At 40.4% G+C, this 21,321-nt stretch overlaps 1 protein-coding gene across 13 annotated transcripts in view; it reads left to right on the plus strand.

Annotated features, from left to right (window-relative positions):
- LOC127420801 (microtubule-actin cross-linking factor 1-like) overlaps positions 1 to 21,321 on the plus strand; it is a 223,513-nt gene that overhangs the window by 119,669 nt on the left and 82,523 nt on the right. For 12 of the 13 annotated variants that reach the window (XM_051663338.1, XM_051663342.1, XM_051663345.1 and 9 more), the window contains exons 21-34: positions 8,644 to 8,798; positions 13,271 to 13,397; positions 13,494 to 13,677; positions 13,757 to 13,923; positions 14,480 to 14,658; positions 14,771 to 14,909; positions 15,424 to 15,617; positions 15,690 to 15,849; positions 16,169 to 16,252; positions 16,383 to 16,490; positions 16,623 to 16,721; positions 16,868 to 16,987; positions 17,119 to 17,210; positions 19,418 to 19,553. In XM_051663338.1, the coding sequence (XP_051519298.1) occupies positions 8,644 to 8,798; positions 13,271 to 13,397; positions 13,494 to 13,677; positions 13,757 to 13,923; positions 14,480 to 14,658; positions 14,771 to 14,909; positions 15,424 to 15,617; positions 15,690 to 15,849; positions 16,169 to 16,252; positions 16,383 to 16,490; positions 16,623 to 16,721; positions 16,868 to 16,987; positions 17,119 to 17,210; positions 19,418 to 19,553 (1,944 nt within the window). Of the gene's footprint in view, positions 1 to 8,643; positions 8,799 to 13,270; positions 13,398 to 13,493; positions 13,678 to 13,756; positions 13,924 to 14,479; positions 14,659 to 14,770; positions 14,910 to 15,423; positions 15,618 to 15,689; positions 15,850 to 16,168; positions 16,253 to 16,382; positions 16,491 to 16,622; positions 16,722 to 16,867; positions 16,988 to 17,118; positions 17,211 to 19,417; positions 19,554 to 20,992; positions 21,011 to 21,321 lie in introns of those variants that run through there. The other variant, XM_051663347.1, reaches the window with a different exon arrangement.

The raw sequence follows: 21,321 nt of genomic DNA on the forward strand, positions 1-21,321 counted from the left end.
CTTATTTAGTAATAAACTCTGCCCTGGAGCTGTAAAGGCAAGTACAAGGGCAAAAGGTGGCTTTGACCAAGATATGTCCAGGAGATTGCTTGCGTGTTTGCCCATTTAGCTGTGAGCAGAGAATCCTTGCAAAGGACAGGTGCATCATGAGTGATGAACAGATTTGCTATAGCATATCACAATAATCTGCAATTTCGATATATCTCTTCATGCACACATACTTCCCCCTCTTCAATAACTGCTTTATTAAATTCAAATGAAATAAGAAACTGGCATTTAGTGGATATCCATGTTTATGCAGAACACTTTTAAACACTCAGTCATACCTCCAACTGTGGCCCTGTTTCTTTTCCTGATCATATTATTTCAGTCAGACAGCGTCTAATATATGCCCAAAAATAATCTCTTTCTTCCTCCCTATTCCCTCTCCCATCCCCCTTTTCTCTGCCCTCCCCCAATCCTCCTCTTTTTCCTTTATCTTTCCTTTAACATCCTTTTTTTTTCTCTCTGTTGCCCTCCTTCTCCTTTCCACTTTATGTGTGTCGGCTGGGCTGGGCAAGGCCAACACTCAGGTACTATTGCCGATCACTCTTCTCCTCTGACCTTTGCTCTCTGGCCTGGCCCTGCACACAAGGGACCCCATTTTACCTCAGGCGTCCCATACATGGTTAATGTGAAATAGCGTGTATATATAATCTGGATCCAAAATGAACTTTTTGCCACATCTGCCAGTGCATGTGAATTGAGAGCATTTGCCTGCTGTAATATTTATTAACCACTGTGAAACTGTATTTTGCATAATTTGTACTATTTAGCTTTTTAGCAATTATTTAGCTGTTCTTTTTCCTTACATATTTGTAGCAAACAGTGAACAGCCAGAACAGTTTTTGTGCCTCATGTTTTTATCTTGTAGATATGAAGATAGGAATATTCCATATTTGTTTTGCCAGTCACCACATGGTTCTAAAGAAAAGAAATTCAGGCATCCTACATACAGTAAATCTCTAATGGTAAAGCCTGCACTGTGGTAAAAGATAAATTGTTAGATATTCTCTTTCTAACATTCGTTCGGGTTTAAGGAAGCAACAATTGACCATGTCTGTCAGAATGACAGAACAATCGCTGCAGCGATCAGGGAGTCCCGTCTAGGGATGCCACGGTGTGAGTTATTGATGACTAGGTTACCGTAAAATGCTGTTAACCGATTTTACGATTATTTGCAATTTGTTTTTATAATGCAATAGCACTGAGGCAAAAAAAAAAGTCATATATCATAATAGAACGTTTTAGTGGACAAATTTGTTATGGATAAATGGACTTTAAGCCCAGCCCTACAATAGGAAAACTGATAAATACACAATATAATAAGCGACGCTCCAGCATTGGGCACAATACTGCTTATGCGCATCCGCTCAATGATGTGCTTCAATGTAAACAGAGTGCTTTGAGTGTCTTCAAAAGTCTGTAGCTGTAAGATTATTGTGGGTGCGCAACATGTAGTTCAAGGCATCCAACAGTTTTTTTTTTTTCTTCTGCAACAGTTTATCAAAGCAATCGGTTGTCTGTCAGCCACCCCACCATAAAGAATCAGCAACAGATTTCATAAAAATACTCTCCACAACACCTGCACTAAACTGCAAAACTGCACTATGCATAATAACGGAAATATTGCTTTCAGAGGGTGATTTAAAACCTTATTATGACTAAAATTAAAATTTATTGTTGAATGCGGTGAATTTGTATGCAAGCAATGCTTTAATGAAGAGAATTTAAGACGCAACTTCTTTCAAGTTTACCACGCTGATAGTAACTACTTTCAAAAGCACAGCGCACGCTAACAGCACACTTAACATTACAAAAAGTTGCATCTCTCAATTCAACACTTTAAAAGCACAACAGATAAAAATATTAAACTTACTAGTTTGTTGTTGGATGACTATTAGAACATCCTGTCCCATTTGTAGGATGTGAACCCATATGTGACTTCTGACTGCATTTCTGGTGGATATGACTCTGGTAGATCAAATTCCTGTTATAATTTGTAGTTTGTGTAGTAGCCTCATTGCCACGTGAATTTAAAGTTTATGTTCAGTCCGCGACACCTGACTAAGCATCACGTGGACACCTTTCATAACCATAACAACTGGCAGCTGCTCTAACCATCCAGGCACAAGAGTTTTTCACATTTAGGCTTACAGAATATCACGAACTCATTTATATATAATATTTTTGCCACATGTAAATAAAACAATTCTCAGTTTTTAACCGTAGATTCTAAATTCTTTAGGAAAATTAACCTTGATATTTTTAATTGCGGTTAATAGTGAAACCGTATAATCGTGGCATCCCTAGTCCCGCCTCCCTAATATATAGGCTGCTGCAGCTCACTGCTGCGCTATTCTCACTCTTTCCTGTGAAGTTTGTTGAAGCTGCACTCATCAGACACATTATTGGAGTTTATTGCTCAACAGTTTACTGACGAAGTCGAAAGGTAACTGCTTTGTGGTTGTAAACTTGCACAATTTGGTGGAGTTTACAGAACGAAGAGGGTGAAGGACGTGGTGTTATGGCTGCTGCTAAAACACTGGAGAGCACAGGGGGAAAGGACGCTTTATCAAACCCAGAGACCTGCCAAATATGTGCCTCTTTCTCCACCAAAACCAAAGAAAGAAGGCTTTGGGTTGCGGTGGCGGGTAACAAATTCCCATTCCTCTCCTCTCAGTCCAAGGAGGAGATGGCAAAGGAGCCAAAAGAGCCCTGCAGCTGGGGTGGCATGATGGATAGGATGTCCCCCAACCCCCCTCTTTGGTGGCGACGCCCTCGTGAGGGCCGCTGGGGAGGATGAGGATGACGAAAAGGTGTTCTCCCGTCTCCTCGAACATAAGGAGGAGGAGGAGGATGCTATCCTCCCAAATTCTTCTCGAACCTCCAGACAGCAGTGTGGGGAACCACCCTCCCCCACCCCAGTCAATTTAGAGCTTATAAAAATTTGCTGTAGAGCTGCTGCAAAACTTTCGATAGACTGGCCGTCCCAGCAGGTGGGCCAAGGGGCTGAGAGGGATTTACAGTATATGATGGCAAGAGGCTGTCATCATGCCTTGCGCCGGTCAGACAGTTCATTCCTGGCGGTTACGGCCTGTGTTGCTGAGATGAAAGGACACTGGGACAAACCATTCTCCCACTATGTGCTTGTTAAGGGATTTGCATGGCTGGATGAACAGGATATGGGGGATCTGGGGATGGCCTCTGTACATCATGTGGGGCAATTCAGAGCTGCGGCAGGAGTATGAACTGGGCAGTGGTGAGCAAGAGGGCATTATGGCGTAGTCTTTCTGGCTTCTCTGATAACGATAAAGCGTACTTCTTGGATGCTGCCATTGATCCTAAAGCATTGTTTGGCGCTACGGTCATGGCCATGTGCCAACAGAGTGATCTGAGGAAGAGGCGTTCGAGGTGTGTCTACCTAGAAAGCCAGTGGCCTGTCCACACCTGCCTGCCCATGTGAACTTCACATCAGTTGAAAGGTGGCTAGTCGGATTACCACAGTCCATGCCCCTGCTGCCTCAGCAACCTGGTAACATGGCATCACAGCCCAAGCCAGCAAAGGGAAAGCAGTCTTTCCCTTTGCCGGGGGACAGAGCAGCACTTAGGTTTTTCTACTTATCCCCCCTCAAAACTGAACACTTCTCTTCCTCTCCCGGGTAAACAAAGGATGTTGTTTCATCAAAATGGTCTCAGTAGGCCAAGGGCATAGGGCGAGGAAACATTCAAAAACAATAATAAAGAAAAAATAAAGAAATTCCCTTAATGAAGCAGCAACTCCCCTCTTCTCCACTAGATGGAGCCTTTGCACCACTAGTGAGCGAGGATGGCCAGGGCCTGCTCGCTGTGCGGGTGGAGAGGTCGCACACATCCGCAGTGTCTCTGTGGGTCCTGTCTACAGTGGAGATGGGTTACAGACTTCAGTTCGCTGTGAAACCACCAAGTTTTAATGGTGTGGTTATGTCAGCAGCACAGGAAGAATCAGCTCAAATATTAGAGGAGGAAATATTCTCTCTTTTGAGCAAAACTAGAGGAAAGCCAGCAGGGGATTTATTCCCATTATTTTGGAATCCCCAAGAGAAGGGGAGGTCTCCACCCCATTCTAGATTTGCGGGCCCTAAACAAACATCTCAAAGTACAGGTTGCAAATTCTCTTGCTCAGAACACTCTCGCTCGTCCCGGAGACTGGTTTACTTAAGTAGATCTCCAAGACGCATACTTCCATATAGACATATTTCCTGCTCACAAGAAATTGTCGCCTATCAGGGCACAGCCTATTAGTATTTAAAGACCCCCTTCGCATTGTCTCTCGCACTACAAGTGTCCAACAAATGTGTTGGCATCAGATTGTTGGCTTATCTGAATGATCTGCTTCTTAACGTGCCGTCACATCAACAGGTGAAAGAGGATACAGAGACATCTATTTTACATCAGTTTTAAATTAGTTTGACATCTTATGAACTTGGGTTTTAGAATAAGTAAAGAGCTGTCTGGTTACCACCCAAGAAGCAAACTAGCTGGGGTCTCAGATTGAGCTGTATCAAGAATTCTTGTCAGAGGAAGCCATCGAGTTATTTCGCAATTGTATCTCCCTTTTTCAGAGAGGGAGATCCGTTGCTCTCGGGTTGTGTCTGAGGCTACTGGGTTTGATGGCATCAGCAGTAGCAGTTATTCCCCTGGGGCTGTTGTGAATGAGGGAATTTCAGTACTGGACAAAGACACAGTGTTCCTGCCTCGGATGCCGGCTCAGTCGCTGAATAATAATTTCCGAGGAGTTTGTATGGGCTCTACATCACTGTTTTATCTAAGGAAAGGGACCCCCTTAGGTCCAGTTACTCTAAGAAAAGTGGTGACGACACTCACAGGCTGGGGCGAACCACTTACATAAAAAAAAAATACAGAATGATTTTCTTTTCTGTCAGTTCCATTAACGGTTCTCAAACATACTGTACATTCTTCTGCTGGTGCAGACAAAACACCATACTAACATACTGTGACAGTGTTTTGAGAAGCGATATTCGTGTGCAGCAAGAAACATACAACATGACCAGAAGAGTCAAATTGACGAACAAATTACTCTTATGAGCCAGTTTTAACAGAGGTCCAGACGACTGCTGAAGCAGCTCATAGACGACGCTGTCACGTGGCACCTGTTACTTTGGAAGTGCTGTTCAGAATGGGCTAACCACAATCGATCGTTACTGGTTGAGGATTCACAAAAATATTTTATAGATACTGCTGTGGCAGATTTCACAAGTATGAATCCTCGCAACTATCAGTTTTAATTACAAATTACTTTCCAGAGGGAAAATATTCTCCAACGACATGTAAGATGTTCTGAATTTGAATGCAGATTGATGGTCGATTCAGTTTTGTAAGCTGTCTAGCGCCCCATGTGTAAAGAGAGCTTTGTGTCTCACAAAACAGGGCTGTGTTTCCCAAAAGCATCATAAGTTTAAGTCGATCGTAGAAACCATTGGCGCCAATGGTCTCTACGATCAGCTTAAGCTTGCAATGTTTGTTTCTGACAACATTTGGGTCATTATCAAAATATGTTGACAAACATGTGCCTTGACTTTTTAGTCATGAAAAAGCTTTCAAACAGCCAAAAAAATAAAATAAAAGTAAAAAAAAAACTTTTAAAAGGTATCATTCTACTGCTGTTTACGGACCCAGTTATTCACTTTTGTTGGAAAGCGAAGTGCATTTTAAGGGAGCACACTACAACTGCACATCAGTTTTGTCATGAATTAACCAAAATTGTTTCTGTGAGGATGTGTAGTTAAAGATGCACATTGAAATATGTTGTACTTGTATTAAGTGGTGTTTTATATTAATAAATAAATTGAATGAATAAAATATTTTTATTTTAAATGTACAAATAAATAATTTGTTTTAATGGCATCTCGAGCATAGTCCATGAAAACAAAACAAAAAATGTGCTTGAAAAGTCCTTGAAAGTCCTTGAATTTTACTTTGAAGCATCTTTACGAACCCTGTCTAAGCCTCATCAGGCCGACATTACAGCGGCTGAAGGAATACGGGCATTCACTGATACTAATTGCACCATATTGGCCGCGGAAGCTGTGGTTACCGAATATAATCCAACTCCTGTATGACCAGCCCTGTCCTCTCCTGTTGTGCAGATACCTCCTTTTCTCATGCGCATGGGGAAATATTCCACCCCTCCCCTTACAGGATGGCTCTCTGGGCTTGGCCCATGAGAGGTTGAATCTAAATGTCTTTAGTTACCTCCTAAAGTGATCAAGACGATTCAGAGCACAAGGGCGGCCTCAACACGCTCTTTGTATGATCACAAATGGGGAATGATAGTGTGCACATAGACAAGTCATTTCTTTCCTATGTTCAGTGAATGACGTTCTATGTTGGCATGTCATGTGGGGCTGGACTTGGGAAAGATAGGTCAGCACCCACTGATTTGTCAGTTTACGAACTGTGCGGGACGGTTACACTCGGTTTCTAAACCGCTGGTCCCATCTTGGGTTTTATCAGTGGTTTTAGATGGCCTTTCACAGCCTCCTTTTGAGCCATTAGAATGCTTCTTTCTCTTAAGATGGCTTTACTGTTGGTGCTCACAACAGCAAAGCGATTGAGTGAGTTGCATGCTTTGCCAGTACACTCCAAGTATGCAGTTCACCTCTGGTGGGTCAAAAACACTTAAACTTAATCTGGCATTTGTTCTTAATGTGTGTGATTCAACAGGGACTTGTAGTCCATTGATTTGCTACCTTTTCATCTGCCGCATTTTTACACACCAGAGGAAGCGTGGCTGCACTGTTTGTGCATACTTATGTGCAGAAGATGAGAGCACAAAGGAAGAGTAATTAGATCTTCATTTTTGTGGGCTGACACTCATAGTGATAAACCTATTTCTTGTCAGCGTCTCTCCCACTGGGTTTTTGATGCGATTTGTAGCGAGTGGCAAAAGCGCAAATTTGCAAAACCTGCTAGGACTACGAGCCCCCTCCACTAAGGGTATGGCCACATCCTGGGCTTTATTTTGAGGCATTTCAGTTCAAGACATATGCAGCTGGGCGTCTCTCCACACATTTGTGAAATATTGCAGCCTGGATGTGACTGAGTCGTCAGTGGCCCATTCCGTTTTTATTGTAGGGGCAGTGCGCGATGCGCTGCAAGCATTTATATACAGGGGACTGAATAAGGGAATAAGATCTTATTAAAATAAGGGGAATAGGTTTTATATGTGTAACGGTAGCTAAAACTATGATTATGTTGGCTGCCTTTTTATTATTCGGCTGTTGCATCTGTCTTGTACAGCATATCTGCAATACGGGAGTTGTCTATATTCCTTAGTGATATACCGAACGAATGTTAGAAAGAGAATGTTAGGTTACGTTCATAACCCTGGTTCTCTGATAACAGAAGTGAGGTATCTCACCTCGCCTCCCTCCTTGCAGACTTGGCACTGTGAAGAGATATGCTGAGAGTAGCGCAGCAGCGGTATATATACTAGGGATGCGGGACTCCCTGATCACTACAGTAAATAGTCTGTCGTTCTGACAGACGTGGTCAATTGGTGCTTCCTCAATCAATCACGCCTGAGGTGTTCCCTTAGTGAGATACCTCAATTCTGTTATCAGAGAACTGGGGTTACGAATGTTTATTTGAATCGTGCATGTCACTTATTCAGAGTCAGACTATTGTTCTTACAATACGATTTAAATCATGTATGGCGAGTAACTCGCCATAGCTGATTTTTACTATCATTTGGCCCTTGGCGATTATTAGTTTTGGACAAGTCAAGACAATATATGATACCAAATTGTTTTCTCACAGAGATCAAATAGTCATGTTATATACAGTATACAGTATAGAAGCAGGTAGGCAGATATTTGGTCAACTCCATGGTGGGAACATGTTGCATGTTTATTTGCTAAACCACATTAGTGGTTTTCACATTTATCAGTCATGAGCAGGTGGTGCCCCTCTAGTAGCTTTGAATTTCCAACTGCTGCGTAACATAATATGGACCAAATTGTTCTTTGTGTGCAAGGGATAAGGTGAGAGTTGAGGTGGGGCACAAAAAAGTGCTCTCACACCTTCTCTTTGATTTTTAATTTGCTTATATCACTCTGAATGCTTTCATTTTTATGTTGCCTTAAGGGTTATTGATACCCTTTAACTTTCATGTTAGCAGGGCAAAGCCAGGCAGAAAAAAAAAGTGTAATTCAATATTTAAAACGAACAAGAGAAGTCCTTTTGAAATTATGCTTTTTTTTCTCAGATCAGTTGCAAAGTTGTGATATTGCAGTAAGGCATTATTTAACATTATTCATATTTCACATAATTCAGCCCATATGGAGGCCATCAGCATTAACACTTGATTCATCATCTTTTGGTTGACATTATGAATCCCTTTACTTTTTAATCAACATTGACCATAAATGTAGCTTTTTTGCTCAACTTTTCAAAACCTCTCACACCTCTCATGTATTTCCTCTCTCTACCTCCTTCCATCCCTTTTTTCTGCCCATCCCTCTCTATCCCCTCCCCCTTCTCTCTCTCCCTGTCTCTCTCTCTCTCTCTTTCTCTCTCTCGCTCTCTCTTTCTGTTCTTCAGATCACAATCAGTAAAGGAGAGGAGTGTGTGTTGGAGGATAACTCTCAGAGGACCAAGTGGAAGGTCATTAGTCCTACTGGAAATGAGGCCATGGTACCATCTGTGTGCTTTACCGTCCCTCCTCCAAATCAAGAGGCCATCGACACTGCCAGCAGGTACAGTTCACAGATTCTTACAGGTTCCTGTTAAACATGTTAATGAAGCACTCACATACATGCAGGAATCTTCTTACATCTTCTGTAATGTGATGGATTTCTGGGTGAATTTTCAGTGGGACATAATGATGGGCGGGACTTTTTTCCAGTATTTGACTGGATTGTGAGGGGGTGAAATATGTGAGGCTAGCGCCTTTTCCCTATGTTTTAAACTTGACTTGTGCTACGAACATGAATAATAGCTTAAATCATGCAGGTTATTCAGAAGAGTTGTGCTCAGTGGCATAACTACATGCAGTGCAAGGTGTGCAGGCGCACTGGGGCCTGGGGAAATGGAGGGAAAATGTTCAAGGGTTCAGTTTCTAATTAATCCGACTTCTGATTGGATGATGAAGTGGGTGAAAATCCCAAAGACTTAAAAGTACAGTATATGTAAGGAGGGACCCAAGCCATATTTTGGGATCTTTTGACTTGGGCCAGAAAATAATTACCAAGCAACCACCCAGCAATGCACTAACAACCAGTTGTGGACAAAGTACACTAATCCTGTAGCTGAGTAAAAGTACAGATATCCTGATGAAATATTACTCCATTAAAAGTAAAATTACTAATTTTAAATTTCCACTTGAGTAAAAGTACAAAAGTACTTGCTTTCAAATGCACTTTAGTATCAAAGGTAAAAAGTACTGGTCTATTAAAGGGATAGTTCACCCAAAAATGAATATTTTGTCATCCTTACCCTCATGCAGATGAATGGTGACTAGAACTTTGAAGCTCAAGAAACAGCCAGCATAAAAGTAATCCATAAGAATCCACAGATTTAATCCATGTCTTGAGAAGTGATATGATAGGTATTGGTGAGAAACAGATCAATATTTAAGTCCTTTTTTACCATAGGTATATTAAAAAAAGCAAAAATCTGGGAATGGGGGCCAATTTTTGAACGTTAAAATACTCACTTTTTCAAAAGTTTAGCCCCGAGACATAAAGGATATGTGTGTAAACATGATCACTTACTAACCATTTCTGTGTAAAGTTATAACCAGTTTTACAACTTCGCTACCATGATGATGTAATGTCAACAAACCATAAAATGACTGTTAAAATTACAATTTAAACAACTTTACAGCTCAAATAATACACAAGTTTTAACTGAAGAATGAATATAAAATTTTAACGTTGACTTTAAACCCTCCAAAATTTGGCCACATTCACTTTCATTGTAAGTGCCTCACTGTAACCAAAGATTTTGCTTTTTTTCTTTCTTTTTTTTTTTTTTTTTAAAGAAAAGCAGGGACGAGAACATTTCTTTAAAAAAATGTAGTGGAGTTAAAAGTAAGATATTATGCTTTTGAATGTACTAAATTAAAAGTAATTGTTTCCTAAAATATTGATAATGTACTTAAGAACAGTAAAGTAAAAATACTTCGATACTGTCCACCACTGCTAAAAACCACTCAGAGCACTATAGCAATTGCATAACATCTAGCAATGTGGTGTCGAATTTGTAAAGGGAAACACCACTACCATAGTCGATTATTTCAGAAGCTCTTCAAAGTTATTATATTTTGATAAAAGTTTGCAAAATTTTTACCTCAGCCATTGATATTAATAATGCTTTTAAAGAATTCTATCTTGATATTTATAGTTCCACATTTTCATCCACCGATGAAGATATTAGAAACTTTGTGATGGAACCATTAGAACTCCCTAAACTGACAACTGAGCAAACAGATTTCTTGATTCTGAGATAACCTTGGAGGAGCTTGGCGAGGTAATTAAGGCCTTGCCTACAGGCAGGGCTCCAGGGCCAGATGGCTTTGCTGCTGAATTTTTTAGATCTTATGCTACAGAACTGGCTCCACTTTTGTTAGAAGTTTATACGGAATCATTAAAGAATGGAAAACTTCTGCCAACCATGACACAAGCCCGGATCAGTCTGATTCTTAAAAAGGACAAAGATCCAAGCTAGTGTAAGTGTTACCGTCCAATTTCCCTGATCCAGTTAGACATAAAAAAAACTGTCAAAAATTTTGGCTAACTGATTAAATAAAGTTAGGACATCTCTTATACATGTAGATCAGGTGGGGTTTATTCAGGGCCGTAGCTCTTCTGATAACATTAGGTGTTTCATCAATATCATGTGATCAGTGGCGAATGATCAGACTCCTGTCGCTGCCATCTCGTTTGTCGCAGAAAAGGCGTTTGATATGGTAGAATGGGATTATCTTTTTAAGATTTTGGAAATATACGGTTTCGGGAATACTTTTATTGGATGGATTAAGTTACTTAATAGACACCCGGTAGCGGTGGTTCAAACAAATGGATTAATTTCAGATTATTTTACTCTGGATAGGGGCACCCGGCAGGGTTGCCCTCTTTCCCCATTATTGTTCTGTCTTGCCCTGGAACCATTAGCAGCCGCGATAAGAAAGGAGGATAATTTTCCAGGGGTGGTGGCAGGAGGCGTGGCGCATAAGATTTTGCTTTACGCAAATTATATTTTATTATTCGTCTTCGACCCTACTAGATCTGTGTCTTAACTCCACAGAATTATTAATTCCTTTTCTAAGTTCTCAGGATACAAAGTCAGTTGGTCTAAATCCGAAGCTTTGGCTCTGACAGCGTACTGCCCAGTAACGACTTTCCAGCCGGGCGCCTTCCAGTGGCCCAAACAGGGCATTAAGTATTTGGGCATTTTATTCCCAGCAAATTTGTGTGATTTAGTTAGTTAATTTTGACCCCTTAATAAAAACGTTTTCGAGTGATGTGAGCAGGTGGGCTTCATTACATATATCTATGATTGGGAAGGTTAATGTTATTCAAATTAATTGTATTCCAGAATTCAAATACCTACTACAGTCTCTCCCCATTGAAGTTCCCCTATTTTATTTTAAACAATTTGATAGTATAGCTAAATCTTTTATCTGGAATGGTAAATGTCCTCGGATGCATTTTAACAAATTACACACAGGCCAATTGACAAAGGTGGTTTAGGGCTCCCCAAGATTTAGTTTTACTATTATGCTTTTGGTCCAAGACATTTGGCACATTGGTTGCTTCCACCTGAGAGAGCTCCTCCCTGGCTCTTTATTGAACAGAGGTCCTTGCCCCTATTTTGCCATTGCAAAGTCTTTATACCATGCTGCCCAGAGAAGTAAAGACACATCCCGTTCTCTCACACATGCATTTAGCAAAAGTTTATCGTGTGTTCAATTCGGACATTTATCTGAACTTTGCCGCAAGTATTTGGTTAAACCCTAAATTGTGCATTAACAAGTCCCCCTTCTGCTGGACAGAATGGATTGGGAAGGGTGTTACTACGCTGGGTGACCTGTATGAAAATGGAGCATTGAGATCCTTTGAAAATATTATACAGCGGTTTGGGATTCCCAGATCTCAATTCTTCAGGTACTTACAGCTGCACCATCTACTCTGAACCACCTTTGAGTGTAGTACGCAGCCCCCTAAAGCGGCAGACGCTCTTGAGATGGTACTTGCTGCTTTTAGAAAAGGTCATGAAGCATCAGCGTACTATTCCTGGCTAATTCAGAGTCTAGGGGACGGGGTTTTAACATCTCTTAAGAAGTTATGGGAGAGAGACTTGAATTTAGTACTAGAAGATGGAGAATGGGGTTAGGATTTTTAAAAATGTCAAATCTATATCTAGGGATGTAAGGGTGTGTCTTATTCAGTTTAAGATTCTGCATTGTTTTTATTGGACTCCCACTAGATTGTATAGGCTTGCCCTTAAAGACACACCTACTTGCTGGCGATGCCAGTTGGAGGATGGGGACATAGCCCATGTTTTTTGGTCCTGTGTTGAGATTCAGGAGTTTTGGTCAGGGGTTCAGAGTTCAGAGTGAGGTCTTGGGCACTCAGATTTTATTCTGCCCCATACTTTGTATTTTGGGTGATGGAGCGGGTATAAATATAATAAATAAACATATAAAAACTAGGTCCTTACCTGCGTGATGATCGGCAGGCAGGTGATACTCAGGGGATGGAAGTCACCGGGTGCACCCTCATTTCATGAGTGGTGCACCGAGTTGGGCAGAGTGGCGGCTTTTGAGGAGTTATCTCATAGACGGCTGGATAGTTTGGGTGATTATGGCAGGAAGTGGGGCACTTATTTGGCCTTCCAGGAGGGTTGACGGGGAGGAGCAGTGGAGAGGGACAATTGGGTTGGAGTTTCTGTAATTAATATGTGGAATCTTTTTTCTTTTTTTGGTTGGTTAATTTCTTTGTCTTTTTATGACATAGAGTATTTTCTTTGAACTGCTTGTTTATATGTGTGTCTGTTGTTATTTAATGTCTGACCACTGGGATGTATGTTTTTTGCAAAAAAAGGGTTGCAAAATTTGTTTTCCTTTAGAATAACGCACACGGATAAACTGCGCACAATAAGACCATAATTGTATAAATAAATAACTTTTAAAATGTGAGATAATCTTAAAAAAATTTCTGTGTAGAATGGAGCAGATGTACCAGAACGTCATGTCTCTGTGGCACCAGCTGCATGTTAACATGAAGAGTGTTGTCTCCTGGCACTACCTGCAGAAAGACATCCAAAATATTTCCTCCTGGAGCCTAGACACAGTTCGTACCACTACTCCATCCAATTTCCCATTTATTCTCTTATCGGAATTTATTTTTTTATACTCTCATTTTTTATTTACTCTCTTTTCTCTGTAGATGCAATTACAGTCCCCAGTAGAGAGGCAGCAGGCTTTAGACAACCTGGACGCCCACCTGTCCGACTTCCTGACGGATGGTCGTGAGAGCTCACTTTTCACGCCTGCTGAACGACGTGAGCTAGAGAGGGATGCTGAGAACTGCCATGAACATTGCCAAACAATGCTGGTCTCTTTAGAGACAGGTAAGATGGTGTTTATGGATGTATTGATTACTTATAAAACCATATGGAATGATGCTCAACATTGACTTTTGTGTTTTAGCGGAAAAGGATGAGTCAGTGTCTCGCGCCTACCTGTCAGAGCTGCAGGGCATCAAGTCACACCTGGAGGATGCAGAGAGCAGACTGATGCGTGGCATTCAGACTCCACACCCCAGCACAATATCAGGAGATCTTGTAGACAATGCGGTTCATATAGCAGAGCAAGAGGTGAGGAATGACCTGTTCAACTGCTCCCTCTACTGGTCAACAACCTCAATTACTGTTAATTACTGTCTAATCAGCACCACGGTTATTATCTGATGAACTGCTTAGTAAACAGTAGTGTTCATTAACTGCATCATTGCATTACAATTGAAAAGATTGCAAATTCTACAAAAATACTCTTCAAGACCTGATGAAAAGACTTGACAAGCACTGTTTTCTTTCCTATGTTGATGTATTTCTTACTGAAATAGGGTGTTTTGACAGGACAAATTGCAGAGCTAGCTGTTGCAGGTCGTAGGCTGGTAGTATTTAGGGAGGGCCTTTTTATTTCCTGAGAGCATTAGATTGAACAGAATTTTGTATGTGCTCCTAAGTACAAGTTTAGTCATCAATATTTTTGGTTAATTTTCCAGAATTATAAAGATTGTAAAGTTTAAATGCATGTATCTGCTGAGTTAATTTTGTCATCTTGTAGAGGTACACATGAACAAAAAGTCAAATTTCAATTTCATGTGGTTTTAAAGAAATTAATCTGATCTGAGGACTATTGGTGTTGCAGAAGCTCCAGCAAGATCTGAAAGGTCTGCAGTCAGATTTAGGCGGTGTTTCTCGGCGCTGTGTGAGCTTTTTTGAGGAGAAGCCGGCCTCTTCCAGTGTGCCTGTTCTGCGCTCTGAACTGAACTTTGCTTTAGAACACATAGAGAAACTCAACTCCCTCTCTTCTGTTTATCTGCAAAAGTTAGTACATAAAATAATTTCAGTAAACATATACTTACACTAGACATCTGCCATTGTTCATCTCGGTTTAGACTTAAGTGCATTCATCATTTATTTCCTCTGCTTTTGCCAGATTAAAGACGGTAGATGTGTTAATGAGGAGCCTGCAGGCTGCAGAAAGTCACGTGAGAAGGTATGAGAGTCGACTGAGTGAAGAGGATATTGTTCCTGCCGATACTTCTGCAATCCAGGCCTTGGGAGAACAGATAAAGGTGAGACACATGCACACAGAAATGTTTGTTTCTAGTAGTCAACCGATACAGTATATTGGACAGTCTGATTATCCTGCTAATATTTGGCATTGTGGAAGTATGGGTATCGGCTGATAACCATGTCAGATTGGCTGGTTACAAGTGGTAGTAGTTCCCCTTTGTACCGGCTGTTTTGTTTTGAATTATCTGTTTATAATTATTTTTTATGTGAGTAAATACGGAGTACAATTGTGTGCGATAAAACTGCATATTACTATTTTGTCATATTCATGTGACGTATTATCATATAATGCATTACGTCAGCCATCAGCCACCCTGCTCTCTGGATAGTAGCATAAATAACTCATTTTGGGCAACAAATAGTTAACATTTACATTTATGCATTTTTACATTTATGCATTTGGCAGATGCTTTTATCCAAAGCGACTTACATTACATTACACACTATTATTATTTTATCAGTGTAATTTTATAACACTATTAGCATCTGACTGCATTGCACGATCTTTGTCAGAAATGGCATTCAGAGCTGGAAGAGCCGGACCACATCTTCCAGAGTATGAGTTTAGAGGTCCAGCGTGCTAGAGAGGCGGGAAACCAACTCGGCCTGCTGCATCCTGACCGCAGCCCCGAACTCGACCGCTACCAGGAGAAAGCACACCAGCTCACAGAGAGGTGGAATGGAGTGCGCAGGCAAATGGAGACACGGTGAGTTGTGGGTAACTACTAATATGCTTCGTAATAAGTTCAAATTGTAACAAGAAACTTAATGGCTCACAGGCAAATCGATCTGGAGATGCTGGGTTCAGTACTGCAGCAGTACAGAGAAGGCCATTCTTCTCTCATCCGCTGGATAGAGGAGACCACCGAAAGGCAGGAGAACACACAACCAGAGCAGACTGACAGCAGAGCTTTGTCAGAGCAGCTTGCACAGCAAACGGTAAGAGAGAAGACTGATGTAACTGGATACTTCCAAGTGCTATAAACAGGTTTTCCACGATCATGGAAAACATGGAAATATCAGGGAATGTTTTTGGCAATAAATTGGGTCAACTGGTTCACAGATCAGTCATTTGGGAATCAGTCTGAATTTGAATGAATTTTTAGTCTTTATCAAGTAATCACAAACAACTGGAAAGGTCGAGGAAATGAATTGGTCAAAAAGTGTGGGAACCTTGTTTAAAATTAATCAGTGTTTGAATTCAATATTTCAACATTCCCAAGTGTTTGCACTCAGTATTCAATCTATTCATCTGCAGGCCTTGGTGGCTGAGATCGAACAGAACCAGACCAAACTGGATGAGTGCCAGACGTACTCTAAACAGTACTGCGCTGCTGTCAAAGTAAGCATTCTGTCAAAGTGTACAGTCTACTGCTTACTGTCACTCTGTCAGGCAGCATGGAAACAATTTCAGTATGTTTAAACAATAGCATTATACTTTTGCTTGCAATGTCTTCCTGTCTGTGCCTTAGGACTATGAACTCCAACTTATGACATTTAGAGCTTTTGTCGAAACAACCCAGAAATCCCCTGTAAAAAGGAGAAGAATGCACTCTTCATCAGATGTAATCACTCAAGAGGTAAACAAAGGAAACCTGGGGGTTAGGATGCAGTATACAGCTGTTGTATGGATTAAATTAATTTGTGACATTGATTGTCCTGTTGGCTCATTAAATCAAAGGGCTTAATCAAATATTTCTACTTTCTCTTAGTTCATGGATTTACGCACACGTTACACAGCTCTGGTTACCCTGACAACACAGCATGTCAAGTACATTAGTGATGCACTACGGCGACTTGAAGAGGAAGAGGTGTGTTATCCTTCATTTCTATGCCTCCTACCATAATTTCTGCCTCGATTTTTACCATAGCTTGCTCAAGTATACACATAAAAGGCAATATCAGTTTTTATCATACTTTGTGTATTAAATAGAAATGTTCCCTTTTTATGGTACAGAAAGAGGTAGAGGAGGAGAGGCAGGCGAGAGTGGGGCAGGTCTCAGAGCTGCTCGGCTGGGTCAAGGGCCTGCAGGAGCGAGCTGGAAGGTCTGCAGAGCCATCACTTGCTGCACAGCAGGTACATTTAGAGTACCTATTTTTATATATTATGCAGGCAGTAGTATGTCATTCCAAATCGAGGACATTTATGTGTTATAGATCATCTTAATGTTTGATTTGTGGCATTAAAAACATCGGTCTCACTTTTAGGCCATTACTGAGCAGTTAGCAGCCAAAAAAGAAGAGGTTGCTGAAGCTATCAGGAGCACACAAGTTTTCCTGATGTCTAAGCAGGCCACCAAGTGAGTGTTTTTAAACTACTGTACTGTGGCAGGGGTTCTCTAACTTCTCAGACCAATCACAACTGATCAAGTCAGTCCACCCAAGTACCACCTAATAACCACCTTTTAAAAGCCTCTGAAAGTCTCAGTGTACAAACTTCCATGTGGTCAGTCAGAAATGAGAAATAAAACTTAGGTTGTGATTTACTAAAGGATCGTGAATTAAAAACATGTGCAAACTTGATAACATGCGCACAAAAAGGTCCGAGCTGATCTTCTAATGGAGTCTTCTAAGGATTGCGTCTTTCAGATACGCAAAATAGCACGCCTTGACAATTTTTGCGCGTTTCTTCAAAATAAATATACAATTTAGAGGCTTGCCTCCAAATGCGCATAATAATGGGCGGTGACGATGCAACTGAATCAGATTGCACCCTTAAAGTTATTTATCAAGCCTGGAAGTCATTTCAGAAATGGCAACTGTAATAGTCACTGTGGCAAAAAAAAAAAAAAAGAGACTTTGAGAATGGAGAATGCATAGAACACCTATTGATGTCACACATTAATGTGAAATTAAATTATTTCTCATGAAAGAACATTTTATTCAGTTATTTTAGAACTCTGTATCATAACTGATAACATACTAATGGTCATACAACTCTCATAACTTTTGTATAAAAAAAGCCTACCAACAATGTATGCCCAAATTATGTGGTAATTTAATGTTTTAAACACTGTTTTTAAATGGCAAAATATTGCGTGATCGTTCCATCCCGTGCTCATTGAAAGTCGGCTGGCCGATGCGCACCAGTACACCGAACAAGTGTTTCTGGCTCCTGCAAAAGGAGCAGCGAGTGCTTGTTCTCTCTTATGCAGCCTCCGTGTAGATATTTGCGGCTTGAAATTCAGATTTTGTTTTAGTATACATCAGTGGTGCGATGGCTTAAAGCCCCATGCACATCGCAAATGATGTCAGCAGTTCCTACTGCTGTCGCTTTAATGTTATTGTGGACTGCACGTATGGCCATAGTAGCTTTGAAAAATTCTAATTACAGATTATAGACATTTTAATTTGTCAAGGAATCAGTTCTACTGCTTCTTAAATTGAATATTTTGCATAGGAGAGTGTATTTATATAACCTGGAGCAGTGCTCAATGCATTAAATCATCAACGAGATGAAAGATGTATCAATGTATGAATCAAACTCTCTCGGAATGCCGACATGGTTTTCCATGCATCATTTTTATTAGGCTATATCCATGTAAGTGGTTACAGCAAAATGATATAGAACAGTGAAATCGCTCACAGAAACATTTAACTTCTCCGTCTTGCCTGCACTTGCCTGCACTGGACTCCAGTATCTCACACTCACAGCAGATGGGTGACGTGAGCGCCACTGTCTTCATTCTCATTGGTAGTCGCGCTCGAATGTCGCTTGTCATTTGCATAAAGTGAAACTTTTGTCAGCTTCACGACGACCTATGTCGCCAATGGTCACTGTCGCTCTTGTCACCGGAAGTCACTCTTCTCTCAATGAAAATGAATGGATTGTGACATTTTGTTGCTCAATGTCGTTTGCAGTGTGAACGGGGCTTAGTGTGTACATAATAATGTATTTTCTTTTTTGTGAATTATGAGTTAAAGAGCAGAGTGTCATATATGAGTATTCTCATCAAGTACTCTTACACTTGCTAAATAGCTGGGACTTTTTGATGATGTTGTATAATCCTATAAATAAATATATTTATGAATAAATGCCATATTATATTGAGTAAAAATGAAATAGTATTATTTAGTGTGAGCCGTACTGTAAGTGAGCGTGCAATTGCTGCAATTGCCACATGAAAAATACTCTTTTTAGAGGGTGTGTCCAACATATTTGCACAGTTTGTCTTAGTAAATCACCCACAATACGCCCATGACGTGCACACGCAATTTGACGGATTGCACAAGCAAACTAGCACCCGTTATTTGGGGTCTTTGTAAATCTGGGTCTAAGTGTACTAAAACTTTTCATAAAATATTTTATGAGATAAAATTTATATTGTTAAATCTAGTTTCTAGTGTTAAACCTTTTCTAGATTTTTGTGGTATACCATGGGGGTGCTCTGTGTTCCACAGTTTGAAAGCAATTGCACTAAGAGGTCTACATGGTATTTGAGGACCAATTAATATTAAATTCTGTATGTATGCAAAAAAGTTATTAATGCAGCCCATGTATTCTTAGGCTGTCTTCTGAAGAGCGTGCCCAGGTGGTCTCCCAGCTGGATGAGCTGACAGCCACCTACAGTCAACTCTGTGTCAGCTCCACCGCTCAATTGCAACAACTGGAAGAGCAGCTGGCCAAAGAGGAGGAACGTAAGGTACAGTTAGAGGGGCATGGGGAAGTCACTAGTGAAAGCTGTGTTAAACTTTGCCAAAGCAAGCTTCAACTGCAAAGAGCTTGTCTTGAAATAATGCTTCTGAAATGTATTGCTTTAAATACTGGTCTGCGCTATGGTCAAGTATGGTCAGTGTTAGCGGGAGAAACGCTACAGCTGTGTGTGTGTGTGTGTGTGTGTGTGTGTGTGTGTGTGTGTGTGTGTGTGTGTGTGTGTGTGTGTGAGCAGGTTCAAAAAACAGGTTGTGTTTTTGTGTTGCTTATCATGTGTGGTTTAACATCCATCATCACCTCTGTACACCTCACCAATATTTTATTTAACAGTTATAACCGATTAATAGCATGGTGTGAAATCTGAATCATCTCCATTTTCCACAACATGCCTGAGATCATGTTACCCACACCAACCTTATTTGTCATATTAATCAAGCACATCTGCTTCAATTCAATTCATCTGCTCATCAGAGTAGAATAGTATGACAGCAACTTTTCGGCATTAAAAACTGCTTATAGCAACTTTAGTGGTAATATATGCTACATTCATATTGTAGTTTAGCTTTTTGTAGTTTGGGTTTCTCTATGAAAATTTTCCCTTTTTTTACACTGTAGACCTGCACGTTTCATTTGTATACACCATTAGATAAACATGTACACAAAAATATAAATGTCTTTGCATCCACACTGTTTTGTTGACATACGCAGCCATTGTGTAGAACTGTGAACTCATACATCAGTCATTATGTAGTGGTTACTGTGTGAACAATGGTGTGTTTGTGTTTGAGTGCCCAAAGGTACAGAAATAAACAAGATCGATTCATGAGTGAGAAATAGTAAAGAGATTTCATTTGTATTGATTCCTTGGTAAAGGATGGATTGGTGTAGACTGAGCACAAGAAGCCAGCTATGCAAACCCCCCACCTCACTGTTTGATCATGATGTGTCCAGGTCACAGCTGTGTGTTTGTGTGTCTGTCTTTATGTATGTATGTATGTTTGTTATTGTCTGTTTTCAGTCCATGTCTTTAATACTGTAATTCTTTGTGGAACTTAATCAGCATTTTGCTTCAAAATCACTAACAGCTGTCAGAAGAGAATTTAAGACATCATCTGGGAATTTGGAGTTAGACAGAAAAAAGTAGTGGTCTGAATGCAGTACTATCCTCGGTTGATTAGAAATAGAAAAACTATATTAACCAATCAAGATCTTCATGCACTCTTTGGTATGTCTCAAAACAAATTTAAAAACAAAACTGAATATGAAAATAATGGAGGTGTGGAAGTAGTTTGTTAGAGAAGGATCACTAGTCAGTCCCGGCCAGCATTTCAGGCAGCAGGAGTGTGGCATGCAGATTGCTAACATCCGTCTTCTCACCCTTTCGCACCTCAAACTGCCAAATCCTCGGCCTATCAGAGTGTGTGTGTCTAAGGACCACTCCATATGGTAAGTAGTGCTTGCTTCCTCTCTTACCGTTGCTTTCTTTGTTCTTAAGATTTTCTGTCTCTTTTTGCACTTTTTTGGCATGTTAGTGTATTTTAGCCAATCATTTTGTGCATTGTTTTATATTTCTGCACACTGCAGTACTGCGCTGCCAAATAGTTTCTTTGCATGTTTAAATTTAACCGTTTTTATAAAACATTTGCGATACTTCCCATTTTTGTTAATTAGTTTACCCTCATAAACAGTGAAATGAAGTAATGTTAACATCAAGATGATGATAAATTCTTAACTTACATGGACATTAGTTATTTCTG

This window comes from Myxocyprinus asiaticus, chromosome 30 (assembly GCF_019703515.2).
Source record: "Myxocyprinus asiaticus isolate MX2 ecotype Aquarium Trade chromosome 30, UBuf_Myxa_2, whole genome shotgun sequence".
Classification (NCBI taxonomy): Eukaryota; Metazoa; Chordata; class Actinopteri; order Cypriniformes; family Catostomidae; genus Myxocyprinus; species Myxocyprinus asiaticus.